Here is a 19,255-nt window from a genome sequence, read left to right as displayed (position 1 = left end):
GGACCTTGTCGAAAGCCTTCTGAAAGTCCAAATACACCACATCAACTGGTTCTCCCTTGTCCACTCTACTGGAAACATCCTCAAAAAATTCCAGAAGATTTGTGAAGCATGATTTCCCTTTCAAAAATCCATGCTGACTTGGACCTATCATGTCATCTCTTTCCAAATGCGCTGCTATGACATCCTTAATAATTGATTTCATCATTTTACCCACTACCGATGTCAGGCGAACCGGTCTATAATTCCCTGTTTTCGCTCTCCCTCCTTTTTTAAAAAGTGGGGTTACATTGGCTACCCTCCACTCCATAGGAACTGATCCAGAGTCAATGGAATGTTGGAAAATGACTGTCAATGCATCTGCTATTTCCAAGGCCATCTCCTTAAGTACTCTGGGATGCAGACCATCAGGCCCTGGGGATTTATCGGCCTTCAATCCCAGCAATTTCCCCAACACAATTTCCCGACGAATAAAGATTTCCCTCAGTTTCTGCTTCTTACTAGACCCTATGACCCCTTTTATATCCGGAAGGTTCTTTGTGTCCTCCTTAGTGAATACCGAACCAAAGCACTTGTTCAATTGGTCTGCCATTTCTTTGTTCCCTGTTATGACTTCCCCTGATTCTGACTGCAGGGGACCTATGCTTGTATTTACTCACCTTTTTCTCTTTACATATCTATAGAAGCTTTTGCAGTCCGTTTTAATGTTCCCTGCAAGCTTCCTCTCGTACTCTATTTTCCCTGCCCTAATCAAACCCTTTGTCCTCCTCTGCTGAGTTCTAAATTTCTCCCAGTCCCCGGGTTCGCTGCTATTTCTGGCCAATTTGTATGCCACTTCCTTGGCTTTAATACTATCCCTGATTTCCCTTGATAGCCACGGTTGAGCCACCTTCCCTTTTTTATTTTTACGCCAGAAGGGATGTACAATTGTTGTAGTTCATCCATGCGGTCTCTAAATGTCTGCCATTGCCCATCCACTGTCAACCCCTTAAGTATCATTCACCAATCTATCCTAGCCAATTCACGCCTCATACCTTCAAAGTTACCCTTCCTTAAGTTCTGGACCATGGTCTCTGAATTAACTGTTTCATTCTCCATCCTAATGTAGAATTCCACCATATTATGGTCACTCTTCCCCAAGGGGCCTTGCACAACGAGATTGCTAATTAATCCTCTCTCATTACACAACACCCAGTCTAAGATGGCTTCCCCCCTAGTTGGTTTCTCGACATATTGGTCTATAAAACCATCCCTTATGCACTCCAGGAAATCCTCCTCCACCGTATTGCTTCCAGTTTGGTTAGCCCAATCTATATACATATTAAAGTCACCCATGATAACTGCTGCACCTTTATTGCATGCACCCGTAATTTCCTGTTTGATGCCCTCCCCAACATCACTACTACTGTTTGGAGGTCTGTACACAACTCCCACTAATGTTTTTTGCCTCTTGGTGTTCTGCAGCTCTACCCATATAGATTCCACATCATCCAAGCTGATGTCCTTCCTAACTATTGCATTAATCTCCTCTTTAACCAGCAATGCTACCCCACCTCCTATTCCTTTTATTCTATCCTTCCTGAATGTTGAATACCCTTGGATGTTGAGTTCCCTGCCCAGATCATCCTGGAGCCACGTCTCTGTAATCCCAATCACATCATATCTGTTAACATCTATTTGCACAGTTAATTTATCCACTTTATTACGGATACTCCTTGCATTAAGACACAGAGCCTTCAGACTTATCTTTTTAACACACCTTGTCCGTTCAGAATTTTGCTGTAATGTGGCACTTTTTGTTTTTTGCCTTGGGATTCTCTGCCCTCTACTTTTACTATTCTCCTTCTATCTTTTGCCTCTGCCTCCCTGCATAGGTTCCCACCTCCCTGGCCCTTACGGCTAAAGGGATCAAGGGGTATGGAGAGAAAGTAGGAAAGGGGTACTGACGGAATGATCAGCCATGGATCTTATTAAATGGTGGTGCAGGCTCGAAGGGCCGAATGGCCTACTCCTGCACCTATTTTCTCTGTTTCTATGTTTCTAAGTTGTGCAACTTGATAAGAGAACAATGGACAATATGATGAGAACCCTTTTATGTCAATCATCTCAACACAGGGTGGCAACCATTTGGTAAAGAAATCAGCTGACGGGGCGGGAGCCCTTAGCAAATGAATCAAGGCGCGGGGCGCGGAGTCGGCCATCATGGTACAGGAATCTGCTCCAGGTCGGCCGGCCATATATGTAAAGGCGTCATTCTCGCGGAGGTCGGCCATATTAGCAAAGAAGACGGCGGAGTGAAGCAGAGGCGGCACCGTTTGTTTGCCGGTGGAAGACGCAGCTCAGTGCGTTGCACTGTTTTTGTTCCTGCGCTTTAGTTCTGGATAAAGGCCGGATTGGCTCGTGAAGCTGTGCGAGTTAAGCGACCGTTTTTGTTGAAACAAAGGCCAATGCAAAGCATGGAGGCTGAGGTGGCGAGGCTGAGGGATGAACTGTCCAGGAAAGAGCAGGAGGTGGAAAGGCTGAGGGCAGCGGCCGCACACCTGCAGCAGGTACACCGAGTGTCCGCTCCTTCACACCGCCGCACCTGCCTTGAGTCACTGAGGAACAGCTTTCATTGCAGCTGAGGCATCAGTCTGCTTATCCTCGAGGAGGATGAAATGCAACATGTCGATTATAATAAAAGAGAAGACTTGCATTTATATAGCGCCTTTCAGTACCTCAGGGCGTCCCAACGCACTTTACAGCCAATGGAGTATTTTGACTGCTGCAATGTAGAAAACACGGCAGCCAAATTGCGCACAGCAAGCTCCCACAAACAGCAATGTAATAATGACCAGATAATCTGTTTTATTGATGTTGATTGAGGGATAAATATTGCCCAAAGACACCAGCGATAACTCCCCTGCTCTTCTTTGAAATAGTGCCATGGCATATTTTATGTCCACCTGAGAGAGCAGATAGGGCCTCAGTTTAACGTCTCATCCGAAAGACGGCAACTCCCAACAGTGCAGGTTTTGTGCTCAAATTGTTGGGGTGGGACATGAACCAACCCTTTGACTCAGAGGTGAGGGTGCTACCATCATCATCATCATCATCATCATCATCATCATAGGCATTCCCTCGAGATCGAGGAAGACTTGCTTCCACTCTTAGAATGAGTCCTTAGGTGGCTGAACAGTCCACTACGAGAGCCACAGTCCCTGCCACGGTGGGACAGGCAGTCGTTGAGGGTAAGGGAGGCTGGGACAGGTTTGCCGCACGTTCTTTCCGCTGCCTGCGCTTGTTTTCTGCATGCACTCGGCGCCCTCCCGGATGCACTTCCTCCATTTAGGGTGGTCTTTGGCCAGGGACTCTCAGGTGTCAGTGGGGATGTTGCACTTTATCCAGGGAGGCTTTGAAGGTGTCCTTGTAACGTTTCCTCTGTCCACCTTTGGCTTGTTTGCCATGAAGGAGTTCCAAGTAGAGCGCTTGTTTTGGGAGTCTCGTGTCTGGCATGCGGACAATGTGGCCCGCGAGTGGAGCTGATCAAGTGTGGTCAGTGCTTCAATGCTGGGGATGTTGGCCTGTTCGAGGACGCTAATGTTGGTGCATCTTTCCTCCCAGGGGATTTGTAAGATCTTGTGGAGGCATCGTTGGTGGTATTTCTCCAGCGACTTGAAGTGTCTACTGTACATGGTCCATGTCTCTGAGCCATACAGGAGGGCGGGTATTACTACAGCCCTGTAGACCATGAGCTTGGTGGTAGATTTGAGGGCCTAGTCTTCGAACATTCTTTTCCTCAGGCGGCGAACTGGAGGCAGTGTTGAATCTCCTCATCAATGTCTGCTTTTATTGATAAGAGGCTCCCGAGGTATGGGAAATGATCCACGTTGCCCAGGGCTGCGCCGTGGATCTTGATGACTGGGGGGCTGTGCTGTGCGGCGAGGCTACCAATGGAGCCATAGCTGACACTATAAAGACTGGCACTCGGTACCACCACCACTGTCTCTGGTTATTTTCATTTTGGATAAAATAATTACACTGGATATTAAAAGATTGATGTGCTAGGATAGGCCACATTTATTTATGTACTCCCAGTTTGGTAAATGTCTGTTTCCTTTTCAGAATTCTTTTTCTGGAAATATGTTTGCATTAGTTAAGCAACTGACAGACATGCCTCCATTGGAAGAAAAATCTCTCTCAAAAGAAGAGATCATGAGGTACAGCAGACAGCTTATCATTCCAGAGATTGGAGTCAAAGGTATTGATAGAAACGTTAGAATGAATGTAAATGTTATAGTTTTGTGTTATATAATATATTAAGGCTAGTGGTTATTGTACTGGACTAGCAACCCCAGAGGTCATGAGTTCAAATCCCACCATAACCAGTCATGACATTGAATTTAATAAATCTAGTAATTTGTGGGCTAGAAAGTGAGTTTGGAATTTAGTTTGGGGAGCGTTGCAGGCTCAAAACTGCTTCTTACAACTCTGGTACAACACATCATTGATCCAACATGCAGTGTTTCCCATTTTTTAGCTCTCTGAATTAACATTGTGTATAGACCACATCTAACTGATCACCTTACTATTAAGAACAAATTTGTTTTCTCAGTTAATGTAACTAGTAAATTGTCCATCTCTGCAAAATATGTTTAAATTAACTTTTAATATTGGAATGTGTAACAAGGTGCTGCCAAAAGCCTTATAGCGAGGAGCTTCAACCTGTTTTCATGCATGTGTGAACAACCCTATTTCAGAAAGTGATAGTGCATTTGAACTTCCAAGTGTGAAGGGCAGATTTCTTGTTGATGCCTTAGCCAGGGAAAGAGTTTCATGGGCAGAAGCGGCATGTGTAGCATTGCTGTTTTTACTTGTTGTGTACTTTTTGGTTTAAATCATAATTCTGAGGTGCAGCTGCAGAAACCTGCCTATGAGGACAGCAGATCTAGAGATTTGATTAAGTGCTGGCTGTTATGGTCCTTTTGGAGGACTGACTGTTTGGCAACATTTCTGATGTTATAGAGTTCAGACTAATGCCCCAAATTATTGGTGGATTTTATTCAAGCAGTAACTACCAATGTTTTCCAAAGAAGAAATTCCCATCATTCTCCTTATCAATATTGCAACATTGCACTTCTGGGTTTCACATATATTAAAGACGAATTATTTCCACATACTGGAAGTCTGAGTCAGAGAAATAAATCCAGTAATTCACAGCATTGGTGCAAAATTCTATGTATTGTACATTTGAAATGCAATCTCGTTTTAGCTCTCCATAAACATTTTTTTGAGCCAGTCGCACAGATTTTCTACACAGTTCGACCCAATGATCAGGGCCTGCTTTCAGACTCAAAGCAGTTTTAAAAAAAAAAGAAAATCATGCAGCTGTACTCTCACTATAAAATAGCAGATATTGGGCTCAATTCAAATTATAGATCGGGGAAACATTGGCAAATTATTTCCAGTGCATTTCTGGCCTAGAAAAACAGGCGTAACTCGGGCAATATGCCAGAAAACGGGCTTGGGCAAAATTGAGCCCATGTGTGACACTTGGCATTAAGTGACAGGGAAGCCATGACCGCATCAATATTGAAAACACCAATCATAACACCACTTACATGTATTTCAGGTAAATGTGCAAACCTTTATAATACGATTTCCTATTAGAGAAATTGTATCATATCACATGGAAATTAGAACACAGAAGCCGACAGTTCATCCAACCAGTCCATGTTGGTGTTTATTTTCTTTTCCTTTAATCACCTACCTAACCTATTCTTAAATGATGACTGGTTTTATGTTTCAGTCACCATTGCTGGTACTGTATCCCACATCCTCACAGCCTTCTGTGTAAAAAGAAAAGGAATGTTCAATGTAACGTGTGTCCCCTGAATCAAATTTAATATATAAATCTATTGGCTCCGTAATCTGTACAGTGTATTTAAGTGCTTAAAATGTTTCAAACTTTTACTTTAAAATTAAAATGAAAAAAAATGTTTTCATGCTTCTAGGTCAACTGAATCTGTCCAAGAAAGCTGTTCTGATTGTGGGATGTGGAGGACTAGGCTGCCCTGCAGCACAGTACCTGGCTGCTGCAGGCATTGGTAAGATTATAATCTAAGTTTTCAATTTTGTTTTCTTCTTTTTCTCCAATAGGCTTTGTTATTGAGGCTTAAGAGAGACTTGACCTGAGTCTGCTATGAGTCAACAAAACAAAAAAAAAACTTGGATGACTGTGACCAGAATAAATATTGCTTGCGTGAGTTGTACTGTTACTCAGAGTAGGGATAAAGAGTTTGTTCTCTAATCGGTGGAATGTGATGCAAGATGTTCCCCAGGGATCTGTTCTGGGGCCTCAGTTTTTCACCACATATATTAATGACTTGGATGAAGGAATATAGAGTTGTATATCCCAAGTTTGCAGATAACGCTAAGTTAGAAGGCGCAGTAAGTTATGTGAATGGAAGGAGGAAGATACTAAGGAACATCGGTAGACTAAGTGAGTGGGCAAAACTGTGGCAGATGGAGTTCAACGTCGAGAGTGTGAGGTCATCTGAGAAAGGCAAATTGGAATATTTTCTGAATGGTGGGAAACTATGGGGCCAAGTTTCCACAGGAGTTGCTCCTATTTTTTTGGAGTATCTTAAAAATCGCAATTCTCCACATTTAGTTTGCTCCAGTTTCAGTGAGTTCGTTCAGTTTCTTTTTAGTTCAGATTTTTTTTTCAAAAGGGGGCGTTACCAGCCACTTGTGCCTGTTTTGGCCATTTAAGCAAGTTTAGACAGCCAATAGTTACTCCGAACTAACTTAGGCCAGCGTGTGTGTCCACTTTTGTATGCTCAGAAAAACCTTGCGGACACTTTAGAAATCAGGCGCAGGTAGCCAGAGATGGAGGGGGGGAGGGAAGTTAGAGGATTTTCCAAAGCACTAAACACCTTCACAACAACATTAAAGAAGGATAAATACATTTAAAGCACTAAGCACTAAACAAAGCACAAAAATAAGCATTCACTAACAAATAAAAAATACAAGGAAAGCACCAAGACTTACAAAGCACTAAACAAAGCACAAAAAGTAATAAGCAATTAATTAATAAAAAATAGAAAGAACCCTTCACCTAAAGCACCAAGACCAAAGTAATAAGCAATCAATCAATCAATAACAAATAAAAAAATAGAAGTCCTACCTTTATGTGAAGGGAAGGCGGCAGGCCCCCGATGAAGGAGAGGAGGAGCGGAGGGGAGGGGGAGGGGGAGGAGGAGAGAAATGGGGGGAGGGGGGACAACGTTAAACATACGAGCCTGCCCAGGTCCCATCCTACTCGCGTCTTGCCCCCAATCTCTTTGCTTTCCTGCTACCCCCGCCTCCCCGAACATCTCCGAGACAGTCCCAAGGAACACTCGATGACCTCAGTCATCTTCCTTCTTGATGGTCAGTTTTGCCAGCTCCTCCCTTTCTTGTTTGGCTTTCTGTTCCCGGGATCTCCTTTCTCCGATGACGAACATTACCATCTGTTCCCTCGCAGGTCGCAGTGGTGAGCCCATTCGGCCAGGGCTAGGGACGGCGTGCTTCGGGCCCCTCCCACACAGCCTGCAGCGCGCACACACAGAATCTGGGGGCGAGGAGCGACTGCACATGCGCGCATACTCTAGCGCGCATGTGCAGAGGTCCCGGCACTGTTTTCAGCGCCGGGACCAGGCTCTGCCCCCTGCTGGTTCTGCTGCACTCTGCCGAGTCCGAAGGAGTCCTGATGATCGTGGAGAATACCACGGTAAGGATTAGGCGCACTTTTTGTTCCAGAAAGTCGCCGGACCTCACGGAGGTGTGCCGTTCTAAGGGTCGATGGAAACTTGGCCCCTATGAGCTGTGGTCGAGCAAAGGGATTTAGATGTCCATAAACACAAATCACTAGAACAGGTACAAAATGTAATCAAAAAGGCTAACAGAATGTTGCTCTTTACCTCAAGTGGGTTGGAGAAAAGTGAGGGATACAACGGTTCAGTTGTATAGATTCTTTGACAGAACCCTTCTGGAGTATTACATCAACACTAAAGCAGAATACTGCAGATGCTGGAATCTGGAATAAAAACAGAAAATGTTGGAAATCTCAGTTGGTCAGGCAGCATCTGTGGAAATAAACAGAGTTAATGTTTCGGGTCGATGACCCTTCGTCAGAACTGGAGAGTGTTCGAAAAGAACAGATTCTTAACAAACACTGAAAGGGGGAGGGGAAGAAAGAACAAAAGGGAAAGTCTGTGTTAGGTTGGAAGACAAAAGAGATTGGAGAGACAAAAGGGATGATGGCCCAAATTCAAATGCTAATGCCAGGAGTTAGAAAAATATTAGTCGAGATAGGTTGTGAATGGTGGGATTATGACCAACTGCCATTACAGACAAGGAGAAAAAAAGAAAGAAACAGGCTCTGAGGGAGGGTGGGGGGAGGGAGCTAAAGATTGGCAGTGGCTAAGCTCTGTAATTTTTGAACTCGATGTCGAGTCCAGAAGGCTGTAAAGTGCCTAAACGAAAGATGACGTGCTGTTCCTCGAGCTTGCGTTGAGCTTCGTTGGAACAGTGTAAGAGACCGAAGACAGAGAGTCAGAGTGGGAGTGGAGTGGAGAATTAAAATGACAGGAGACTGGTAGCTCAGGGTCACACTTGAGGACTGAACGGAGGTGCTCCGCGAAGCGGTCACCCAATCTACACTTGGTCTCCCCAATGTAGAGGAGACCACATCGTGAGCAGCGAATACAGTATACTCAATTGAAAGAAGCACAAGTAAATTGCTGTTTCACCTGGAAGGAATATTTGGGGCCCTGGATAGTGGGAAGTGAGTAAGTAAAAAGAGTATTACATTCAGTTTCGGACACTCAACATCAGGAAAGATACACTGGCCTTGGAAGCATTACAGCGCAGATTCACCAAAATGGTATCGGGGCTTAAGGGGCTAAATGATTATAGTTTGCAGAAACTTGTCTTGCATTCCCTTGAGTTTAGGTAGTTGATTAAGAAATTCAATAGGGTAGCTATAGAGAAATTCATGCTAAGCCATTCAGGAGTGAAATCAGGAATTCACACAAAGGGTAATGGAAATCTGGAACTCTAGCCCCCAAAAGACTGTGGATGTTAGGACAGTTGAAATTTTCAAGATTGAGCGATAGATTTTTGTTAGGTAAGGGAATCAAGGGATATGTAACCATGGTGGGTGAATGGAGTCAATGTACAGATCAGGCATGATCTAATTGAGTAGTGGAACAAGCTCGAGAGGCTGATTAACCGACTCCTGTTTCGATGTTCCATGCCTGATAAGCATTTGGATTTATAGTTTGCCGACCATAGTAACATCAGGGAGTAGACTACATGTCCATTTCTGATTAGAGTCTCTCTTTGTTTGTGCACTGGAACATTTTATGCTTCCTTTATTTTCCTTTAGATCACGGGTGTTCCTGGTCCTGTAGAACACAGTCCATTTACATTGCAGGGCAGATTTCACAGCATCTATAGCAACAGAGTTTTATTCGTATTCATAATTAGAAAAAAATAATAAATGACTAATTTGATTAGTGGCAAACCCCCCCCCCATGAACCCTGGGATGTTCTGTAGAGGCCAGTGATACGAAAACTGTATCATTGGCCTTGTGGTAGGGTGACTCTTGATTTGAGCATCTTTTGTAAATTGGATCCGTTAGAAGCAAAACTAGTTCAGCAACATAGAAACATAGAAAATAGGTGCCATTCGGCCCTTCGAGCCTGCACCGCCATTCAATGAGTTCATGGCTGAACATATTTAAATAAAACTGAGGGATGGGAGAGATCAGCAAAGCTTTTGTGGGAATATGTTGTAATGTGCGAATGTCCATTTAGGTCGATTGGGACTACTTGATTATGATGATGTGGAGCTTAGTAACCTGCAGAGACAGGTCCTCCATGCAGAAGATAAGGTGGGCATGTCAAAAGCATTGTCTGCAGCAACCACAATAAATCGGTAAGTATAGTTGTTTATATCTTTGTTCCTTTTCTGAGAGCTCCAAAATGAACCGTTTGTTTCTTCTCATTAAGCCAACAGCTTCCCTATCTGACAGATTTTGGCAACAGAATGACATTTTTAAATTAAGAGCTTTCCTCTAACTTTTTTCCTCATCAGTTTTCTCCCTTTGCTAAATCTTCTTAATGAGTTGTTTCCTTGCAATTCCACGGGTGTAGGTTACCTTCTGCAAGCTCACCAAAGTGGCCGTTGTTTATGTATGAGTGTTGGCATGCTATTCAAATGTTACAGGTTTCATCTTGTCCCTGCCAGATGGCCACACTGCCAGTAAACATGCTGGATAGTGATCAAGCCCCAACCATTTTATTTCTCCTCCTTCAACCGAGAGGCATTGAGATTAATTGTAGCACCCTGCTGCTGTCCTGACTGAGATTTGCTAATTTAACACAGATAGCAAATTGAATCGAGGACCTTCTGGGTGTCTGTGGCTCAGCTGCTTGTTAGATAAACTTACTGAAGCATAAATGGAGCTCACCAAATTAATCTTTGCTTGGAAAGGAGACTAAATAGTTATGATATAACAAATATTTGTTGACTATGGAAAGAAAGAAAAAAACTTGCATTTATATTGCACTTTTTATGTCCTTGGGACTTTCCAAAATGTTTTTCAGCCAACAAATTACTTTTTTAAAGTGTAGTCACTGTTGTGTAGCCAACTGTAGCAGTCAATTTGTGCAATATATATTTAAAGTAGTCATTCTATCAATGGCATTTAAATAAGTGCAAGTGCCCTCTCAGGTGGATGTAAAAGATCCCATGGCATTATTCAGAGATGAGGGGAATTTTCCCCGGTGTGCTCATTAATATTTATCCCTCAACAAACATCACCAACAAACGAATTACCTGGTCATTATTTCATTGCTGTTTGTGGGACCTTGCTGTATGCAAATTTGGACAATTAAGGAAAGCCAGCACAGATTTGTTAAAGGCAAATCGTGTTTAACTAATGTGATTGAATTTTTTGATGAGGTTGGTGTAAATTACTAGTGACAATCTCTAGTAGCTTCTAAAGGTAAAATAAGATTATAAGTTTAAGTAAAACTGCAATATTAAACAGATAGGATTCTTGTCGGTTTAAGCAGAGACAAACAAGCAAGCTAGCTTAGTTAATTGGGCAGCTAGTAAAAACTGGTTCCCTAAAAAGGCCAGTGAGTCAGCCAGGAACAGTATAAAAAGAGGGGGCTTGGTGCAGTCGCAGGTCAGAGTGCAAAGGTAAGAGTTTGTTAAGTGGGAGAGGTTGGGCAAATGGGAGCAGGAAAAAGAGTGGGAGAGCTATAGTGATAGGGGATTCTATTGTAAGGGGAATAGATAGACGTTTCTGCGGCCGCAACCGAGACTCCAGGATGGTATGTTGCCTCCCTGGTGCAAGGGCCAAGGATGTCTCGAAGCAGGTACAGGACATTTTGAAGGGGGAGTTGTCGTGGTGCATATAGGTACCAATGATACAGGTAAAAAATGGAATGAGGTCCTACAAGACGAATTTAGGGAGCTAGGAGCTAAATTAAAAAGTAGGATCTCAAAAGTAGTAATCTCAGGGTTGCTACCAGTGCTACGTGCTAGTCAGAGTAGGAATCGCAGGATAGCTCAGATGAATACGTGGCTTGAGGAGTGGTGCAGAAGGGAGGGATTCAAATTCCTGGGACATTGGAACGGTTCTGGGGGAGGTGGGACCAGTACAAACCGGACAGTCTGCGCCTGGGCAGGACCGGAACTAATGACCTGGGGGAGTGTTTGCTAGTGCTGTTGCTGGGGTTAAACTAATATGGCAGGGGGATGGGAACCTATGCAGCAAGACAGAGGGAAGTAGAATGGGGGCAGAAACAAAAGATAGAAAGAAGAAAAGTAAAAGTGGAGGGCAGAGAAACCCAAGGCAAAAAGCTAAAAGGGCCACATTACAGCAAAATCCTAAAGGGGCAAAGGATGTTAAAAAGACAAGCCTGAAGGCTATGCGCCTCAATGCGAGGAGTATTTGGAATAAGGTGGACGAATTAACTGCGCAGATAGCAGTTAACGGATATGATGTAATTGGCATCACGGAGACATGGCTCCAGGGTGACCAAGGCTGGAAACTCACCATTCAGGGGTATTCAACATTTAGGAAGGATAGACAGAAAGGAAAAGGAGGTGGGGTGACATTGCTGGTTAAAGAGGAAATTAATGCAATAGTAAGAAGGACATTAGCTTGGATGATGTGGAATCTGTATGGGTGGAGCTACGGAATACCAAAGGGTAGAAAACGCCAGTGGGAGTTGTGTACAGACAACCAAACAGTAGTAATGAGGATGGGGAAAGCATCAAACAAGAAATTAGGGATGCGTGCAATAAAGGTACAGCAGTTATCATGGGCGACTTTAATCTACATATTAACTGGACTAACCAAACTGGTAGCAATGCGGTGGAGGAGGATTTCCTGGCGTGTATTAGGGATGGTTTTCTCGCCCAATATGTCGAGGAACCAACTAGAGGGCTGGCCATCCTAGACTGGGTGATGTGTAATGAATAAGGACTAATTAACAATCTTGTTGTGCGAGGCCCTTTCGGGAAGAGTGACCATAATATGGTAGAATTCTTTATTAAAATGGAGAGTGACACAGTTAATTCAGAGACCAGGGTCCTGAACTTGGGGAAAGGTAACTTTGATGGTATGAGACGTGAATTGGCTAGAATAGACTGGCAAGTGATACTTAAAGGGTTGACGGTGGATAGGCAATGGCAAACATTTAAAGATCACATGCATGAACTTCAACAATTGTACATCCCTGTCTGGAGTAAAAATAAAACGGGGAAGGTGGCTCAAACGTGGCTAACAAGGGAAATTAAGGATAGTGTTAAATCCAAGGAAGAGGCATTTAAATTGGCCAGAAAAAGCAACAAACCTGAGGACTGGGAGAAATTTAGAATTCAGCAGAGGAGGACAAAGGGTTTAATTAAGAGGGGGAAAATAGAGTACGAGAAGAAGCTTGCTGGGAACATAAAAACTGACTGCAAAAGCATCTATAGATATGTGAAGAGAAAAAGATTAATGAAAACAAATGTTAGTCCCTTGCAGTCGGATTCAGGTGAATTTATAATGAGGAACAAAGAAATGACGGACTAGTTAAACAAATACTTTGGTTCTGTTTTCACGAAGGAAGACACAAATAACCTTCCGGAAATACTAGGGAACCGAGGGTCCAGTGAGAAAGAGGAATTGAAGAATATCCTTATAAAGCGGGAAATTGTGTTAGGGAAATTGATGGGATTGAAGGCCGATAAATCCCCGGGGCCTGATAGTCTGCATCCCAGAGTACTTAAAGAAGTGGCCATAGAAATAGTGGATGCATTGGTGATCATTTTCCAACAGTCTATCGACTGTGGATTAGTTCCTATGGACTGGAGGATAGCTAATGTAACACCACTGTTTTTTAAAAAAAAAAAGGAGGGAGAGCGAAAACGGGTAATTATAGACCGGTTAGCCTGACATCAGTAGTGGGGAAAATGTTGGAATCAATTATTAAAGATGAAATAGTAGCGCATTTGGAAAGCAGTGACAGGATCGGTCCAAGTCAGCAGGAATTTATGAAGGGGAAATCATGCTTGACAAATCTTCTGGAATTTTTTGAGGATGTAACTAGTAAAGTGGACAAGGGAGAACCAGTGGATGTGGTGTATTTGGACTTTCAAAAGGCTTTTGACAAGGTCCCACACAAGAGATTGGTGTGCAAAATCAAAGCACATGGTTTTGGGGGTAATGTACTGACGTGGATAGAGAAACATAGAAAATAGGTGCAGGAGTAGGCCATTCGGCCCTTCGAGCCTGCACCGCCATTCAATGAGTTCATTGCTGAACATGCAACTTCAGCACCCCATTCCTGCTTTCTCGCCATACCCCTTGATCCCCCTTGACCCCGGGTCCTTTTCAGAATGGCAGGCAATGACTAGTAGAGTATCGCAGGGCTCGGTGCTGGGACCCCAGCACTTTACAATATACATGAATGATTTAAATGAAGGAATTGAGTGTAATATCTCCAAGTTTGCAGATGACACTAAACTGGGTGGCGGTGTAAGCTGTGAGGAGGACGCTAAAAGGCTGCAGGGTGACTTGGACAGGTTAGGTGAGTGGGCAAATGCATGGCAGATGTAGTATAACTTTGGGGGCAAAAACACGAAGGCAGAATATTATCTGAATGGCGGCAGATTAGGAAAGGGGGAGGTGCAACGAGACCTGGGTGTCATGGTTCATCAGTCATTGAAAGTTGGCATGCAGGCAGTGAAGAAGTTAAATGGTATGTTGGCCTTCATAGCTAGGGGATTTGAGTATAGGAGCAGGGAGGTCTTACTGCAGTTGTACAGGACTCTATCAAATCTCATCTCAACCTTCTCCATTCAAAGGAGAATAGCCCCAGCTTCTCCAGTCTAGATATGTTCAAACGAACAAGGGAAAACCATTTACAGGGCTATGGGGCAAGAGCAGGGGAGTGGGATTAATTGGATAGCTCTACCAAAGACCCGGCACAGGCACGGTGTGCTGAATGGCCCTGCGATCCTGGTTCCCTTATTGATCAGGAATGTCTCTCTCCTAAATAGATCGGTGTACATACTAGAATACCAATCTTAACAAACACTGGTAGAACACTCGTGGAATAGAGGTGTATCTACCAATACCCCGAGGGAAATCAACCCCATTTCAAGATTATTTAACAATAAATTGCAAATGGTTAATGTTGTTAAAACCTTAACATTACTAATTTATTAAACAAAACTGTAACTATAAAACACCAAAATTGTTCAGTGTTTAAAGTCCAATGGTTTAATAGTAATTAACATACTGTAAATTGTGTCTAAAAACAAAGTAAAAATCTCTTCAAAACATCTTTTTGCTGACCACGTTGGAAAGTTTGCCTGCATAGTTTCCTAATAGGATGCCGTGAGTAAGATACATAATTTAGCTTTATCTTCTCAAGACAGATTGCTGACATAGAACTCTACATTCAGCCTTTTTTGTTATCAAAATAGTAGACTTCAAAATTTCAAAAACGTGCTTTAGAATCACTTGCTTTTATTAAGCTTTCTTGCTCCTGTTTCCTTGCCAATTTTTTTTCCACTCCTCCATCTCATTAAAATGTTGACTACTTGTTGGGTTAAGATTTCGTAGTCACTCGTCACCTTCTAGTACTGTGCCCAGGTGGCCATTATTCATGTGCAAGTCTCGGCGGTGAGTGTCAGCAGGCAAATCCCTCTTCGATTACTATATGGAGTGCCCGATTGATGTTCTCCTGAGGGAAGTGCGTGTCCTGGTTTGATATAGCTATGGTATCCCATTGGGCATTCCCTGGTAAGAATGTGAAGATTCCCTTTCTTTAACTTCCTTTGACAAGATTACCTAATTTCTCAATTTATGCTCTGCCAGTGCCACCACCTCCATTATTAAGGAGCTTTTAATTGGAGCTGTTCGTCCTTTTCCTTGTGATTATTAGATTCCATTCAGCAGTTGCTCTACTTTTTCTTTTTTAGGTTCTTCCCAAACTTTGCACATCCTTCCTTATTCCTGCTGTGCTCTGCAGTATTCTCTCTTCTCCCCGAGTGCTCCAGATTGATGCTCGGGATATCCAATTGAAAGTTTTGATTTTGAATTATTAAGAGCACACTTTATTTTTAAATTATATTGGAGAATGGGTATTTTTGTGGCGATTAAGGTAGTGAATGCCAGTGCTGCAAATGGATGTTATATATTTCTTATCTGGCAGTTAGTGTCAGCAGCAAGGTCAGCTGTGAGGCCAATGGAGAATAAAGCTTCCTCTACACTGACCCTTTAATGCACATTAACTCCAACTTCCAACTCCCGACAACACCAGTATAAATCTTTTCCGTTTCTTACACTGGCCATGTGCATTCTTGTGAGAAAGATTGACAGTTTTGTACCAATTAATACCAACCCATGGTACTTTTCTGCTTTGGACCTATGCACATGCAAAACTGCGTCACACAGTCCTTCAAAACATTTCAGTTTGTATTGCCTTCCACTCTCCGGGCACAGAAATAACCTACTTTCTGTCCGCTACTGTACTACTAGCCTACTACAGGCCATTAAAAGATGTGCCAGGGATTTAAAAATAATTATTTCCCTTCTGATCACGTGGAGAAGCAACAGATCTCTGCTGGGTATCTCACTGACAACTGACATCAGTAATTGTGCACATTAACTTGTATTGTACCATTTTAGCAGTAACCACTTTGCCCTCTTGTATCATTGTTACAGGTCTGCCCAACTGTCAACTTACAAAGGTATCGGACAAACAAAAGTGGTTAATTCTTTTAATTAACCTGTATTAATTTTCAACTGCTATTTCTGGTCTGCAGGTTAAATTCAAATGTTGAATGCATACCATACCACTTTCAATTGAACTTCAAGAATGCAAAACAGCTTATTCAACAATATCCTTTTTTATGTTGTTTTTTGTGATTTAAACTGTATTTTTGATGATCTAGATTTTTCTTAACTCATTTCTTCAAATATGACATTGTAGTAGATTGTTCTGACAATGTTCCCACACGGTTCCTTGTTAATGATGCCTGTGTTCTGAGTGGGAAACCGCTGGTATCAGCTAGTGCGCTAAGAATGGAGGGACAGGTAAAGAAGGCGTAACAAAATTGTCATTTTAAAGCACATATGTTGCAAATGTTTTCATTGAAGGTGTAAGGTTGACATTGATTGAATTGAGTGACAGCTGGAAATTCCTCAGTGTATGTTCCCATTGAGAGACTATACATAGAAACATAGAAACATAGAAAATATGTGCAGGAGCAGGCCATTCAGCCCTTCTAGCCTGCACCGCCATTCAATGAGTTCATGGCTGAACATGCAACTTCAGTACCCCCTTCCTACTTTCACACCATACCCCTTGATCCCCCAAGTAGTAAGGACTTCATCTAACTCCCTTTTGAATATATTTAGTGAATTGGCCTCAACTACTTTCTGTGGTAGAGAATTCCATAGGTTCACCAATCTCTGGGTGAAGAAGTTTCTCCTTATCTCGGTCCTAAATGGCTTACCCCTTATCCTTAGACTGTGACCTCTGGTTCTGGACTTCCCCAACATTGGGAACATTCTTCCTGCATCCAACCTGTCCAAACCCGTCAGAATTTTAAACGTTTCTATGAGGTCCCCTCTCACTCTTCTGAACTCCAGTGAATACAAGCCCAGTTGATCCAGTCTTTCTTGATAGGTCAGTCCCACCATCCCGGGAATCAGTCTGGTGAATCTTCGCTGCACTCCCTCAATAGCAAGAATGTCCTTCCTCAAGTTAGGAGACCAAAACTGTACACAATACTCCAGGTGTGGCCTCACCAAGGCCCTGTACAACTGTAGCAACACCTCCCTGCCCCTGTATTCAAATCCCCTCGCTATGAAGGCCAACATGCCATTTGCTTTCTTAACCGCCTGCTGTACCTGCATGCCAACCTTCAATGACTGATGTACCATGACACCCAGGTCTCGTTGCACCTTCCCTTTTCCTAATCTGTCACCATTCAGATAATAGTCTGTCTCTCTGTTTTTACCACCAAAGTGGATAACCTCACATTTATCCACATTATACTTCATCTGCCACGCATTTGCCCACTCACCTAACCTATCCAAGTCACTCTGCAGCCTCATAGCATCCTCCTCGCAGCTCACACTGCCACCCAACTTAGTGTCATCCGCAAATTTGGAGATACTACATTTAATCCCCTCGTCTAAATCATTAATGTACAATGTAAACAACTGGGGCCCCAGCACAGAACCCTGCGGTACCCCACTAGTCACTGCCTGCCATTCCGAAAAGTACCCATTTACTCCTACTCTTTGCTTCCTGTCTGACAACCAGTTCTCAATCCACGTCAGCACACTACCCCCAATCCCATGTGCTTTAACTTTGCACATTAATCTCCTGTGTGGGACCTTGTCGAAAGCCTTCTGAAAGTCCAAATATACCACATCAACTGGTACTCCTTTGTCCACTTTATTGGAAACATCCTCAAAAAATTCCAGAAGATTTGTCAAGCATGATCTCCCTTTCACAAATCCATGCTGACTTGGACCTATCATGTCACCATTTTCCAAATGCGCTGCTATGACATCCTTAATAATTGATTCCATCATTTTACCCACTACTGAGGTCAGGCTGACCGGTCTATAATTCCCTGCTTTCTCTCTCCCTCCTTTTTTAAAAAGTGGGGTTACATTGGCTACCCTCCACTCGATAGGAACTGATCCAGAGTCAATGGAATGTTGGAAAATGACTGTCAATGCATCCGCTATTTCCAAGACCTGCTCCTTAAGTACTCTGGGATGCAGTCCATCAGGCCCTGGGGATTTATCTGCCTTCAATCCCATCAATTTCCCCAACACAATTTCCCGACTAATAAAGATTTCCCTCAGTTCCTCCTCCTTACTAGACCCTCTGACCACTTTTATATCCGGAAGGTTGTTTGTGTCCTCCTTAGTGAATACTGAACCAAAGTACTTGTTCAATTGGTCTGCCATTTCTTTGTTCCCCGTTATGACTTCCCCTGATTCTGACTGCAGGGGACCTACGTTTGTCTTTACTAACCTTTTTCTCTTTACATACCTATAGAAACTTTTGCAATCCGCCTTAATGTTCCCTGCAAGCTTCTTCTCGTACTCCATTTTCCCTGCCCTAATCAAACCCTTTGTCCTCCTCTGCTGAGTTCTAAATTTCTCCCAGTCCCCAGGTTCGCTGCTATTTCTGGCCAATTTGTATGCCATTTCCTTGGCTTTAATACTATCCCTGATTTCCCTTGATAGCCACGGTTGAGCCACCTTCCCTTTTTTATTTTTACGCCAGACAGGAATGTACAATTGTTGTAATTCATCCATGCGGTCTCTAAATGTCTGCCATTGCCCATCCACAGTCAACCCCTTAAGTATCATTAGCCAATCTATCTTAGCCAATTCATGCCTCATACCTTCAAAGTTACCCTTCTTTAAGTTCTGGACCATGGTCTCTGAATTAACTGTTTCATTCTCCATCCTAATGCAGAATTCCACCATATTATGGTCACTCTTCCCCAAGGGGCCTCGCACAATGAGATTGCTAATTAATCCTCTCTCATTACACAACACCCAGTCTAAGATGGCCTCCCCCCTAGTTGGTTCCTCGACATATTGGTCTAGAAAACCATCCCTTATGCACTCCAGGAAATCCTCCTCCATCGTATTGCTTCCAGTTTGGCTGGCCCAATCTATGTGCA

At 43.1% G+C, this 19,255-nt stretch overlaps 1 protein-coding gene across 2 annotated transcripts in view; it reads left to right on the top strand.

The window, feature by feature from the left end:
* Positions 1–2,266: 2,266 nt before the first annotated feature.
* mocs3 (molybdenum cofactor synthesis 3) overlaps positions 2,267–19,255 on the top strand; it is a 77,764-nt gene continuing 60,775 nt past the window's right edge. For both annotated transcript variants that reach the window (XM_070889280.1, XM_070889281.1), the window contains exons 1-6: positions 2,267–2,546; positions 4,102–4,237; positions 5,991–6,083; positions 9,841–9,961; positions 16,361–16,439; positions 16,518–16,631. In XM_070889280.1, the coding sequence (XP_070745381.1) occupies positions 2,445–2,546; positions 4,102–4,237; positions 5,991–6,083; positions 9,841–9,961; positions 16,361–16,439; positions 16,518–16,631 (645 nt within the window). In that variant the 5' untranslated portion in view covers positions 2,267–2,444. The remainder of the gene's footprint in view (positions 2,547–4,101; positions 4,238–5,990; positions 6,084–9,840; positions 9,962–16,360; positions 16,440–16,517; positions 16,632–19,255) is intronic.

Source organism: Pristiophorus japonicus, chromosome 9 (assembly GCF_044704955.1).
Source record: "Pristiophorus japonicus isolate sPriJap1 chromosome 9, sPriJap1.hap1, whole genome shotgun sequence".
Classification (NCBI taxonomy): domain Eukaryota; kingdom Metazoa; phylum Chordata; class Chondrichthyes; family Pristiophoridae; genus Pristiophorus; species Pristiophorus japonicus.
The sequence above is the reverse complement of the archived record's forward strand: the minus strand, read 5'-3'. Positions and strand labels throughout refer to the sequence as shown.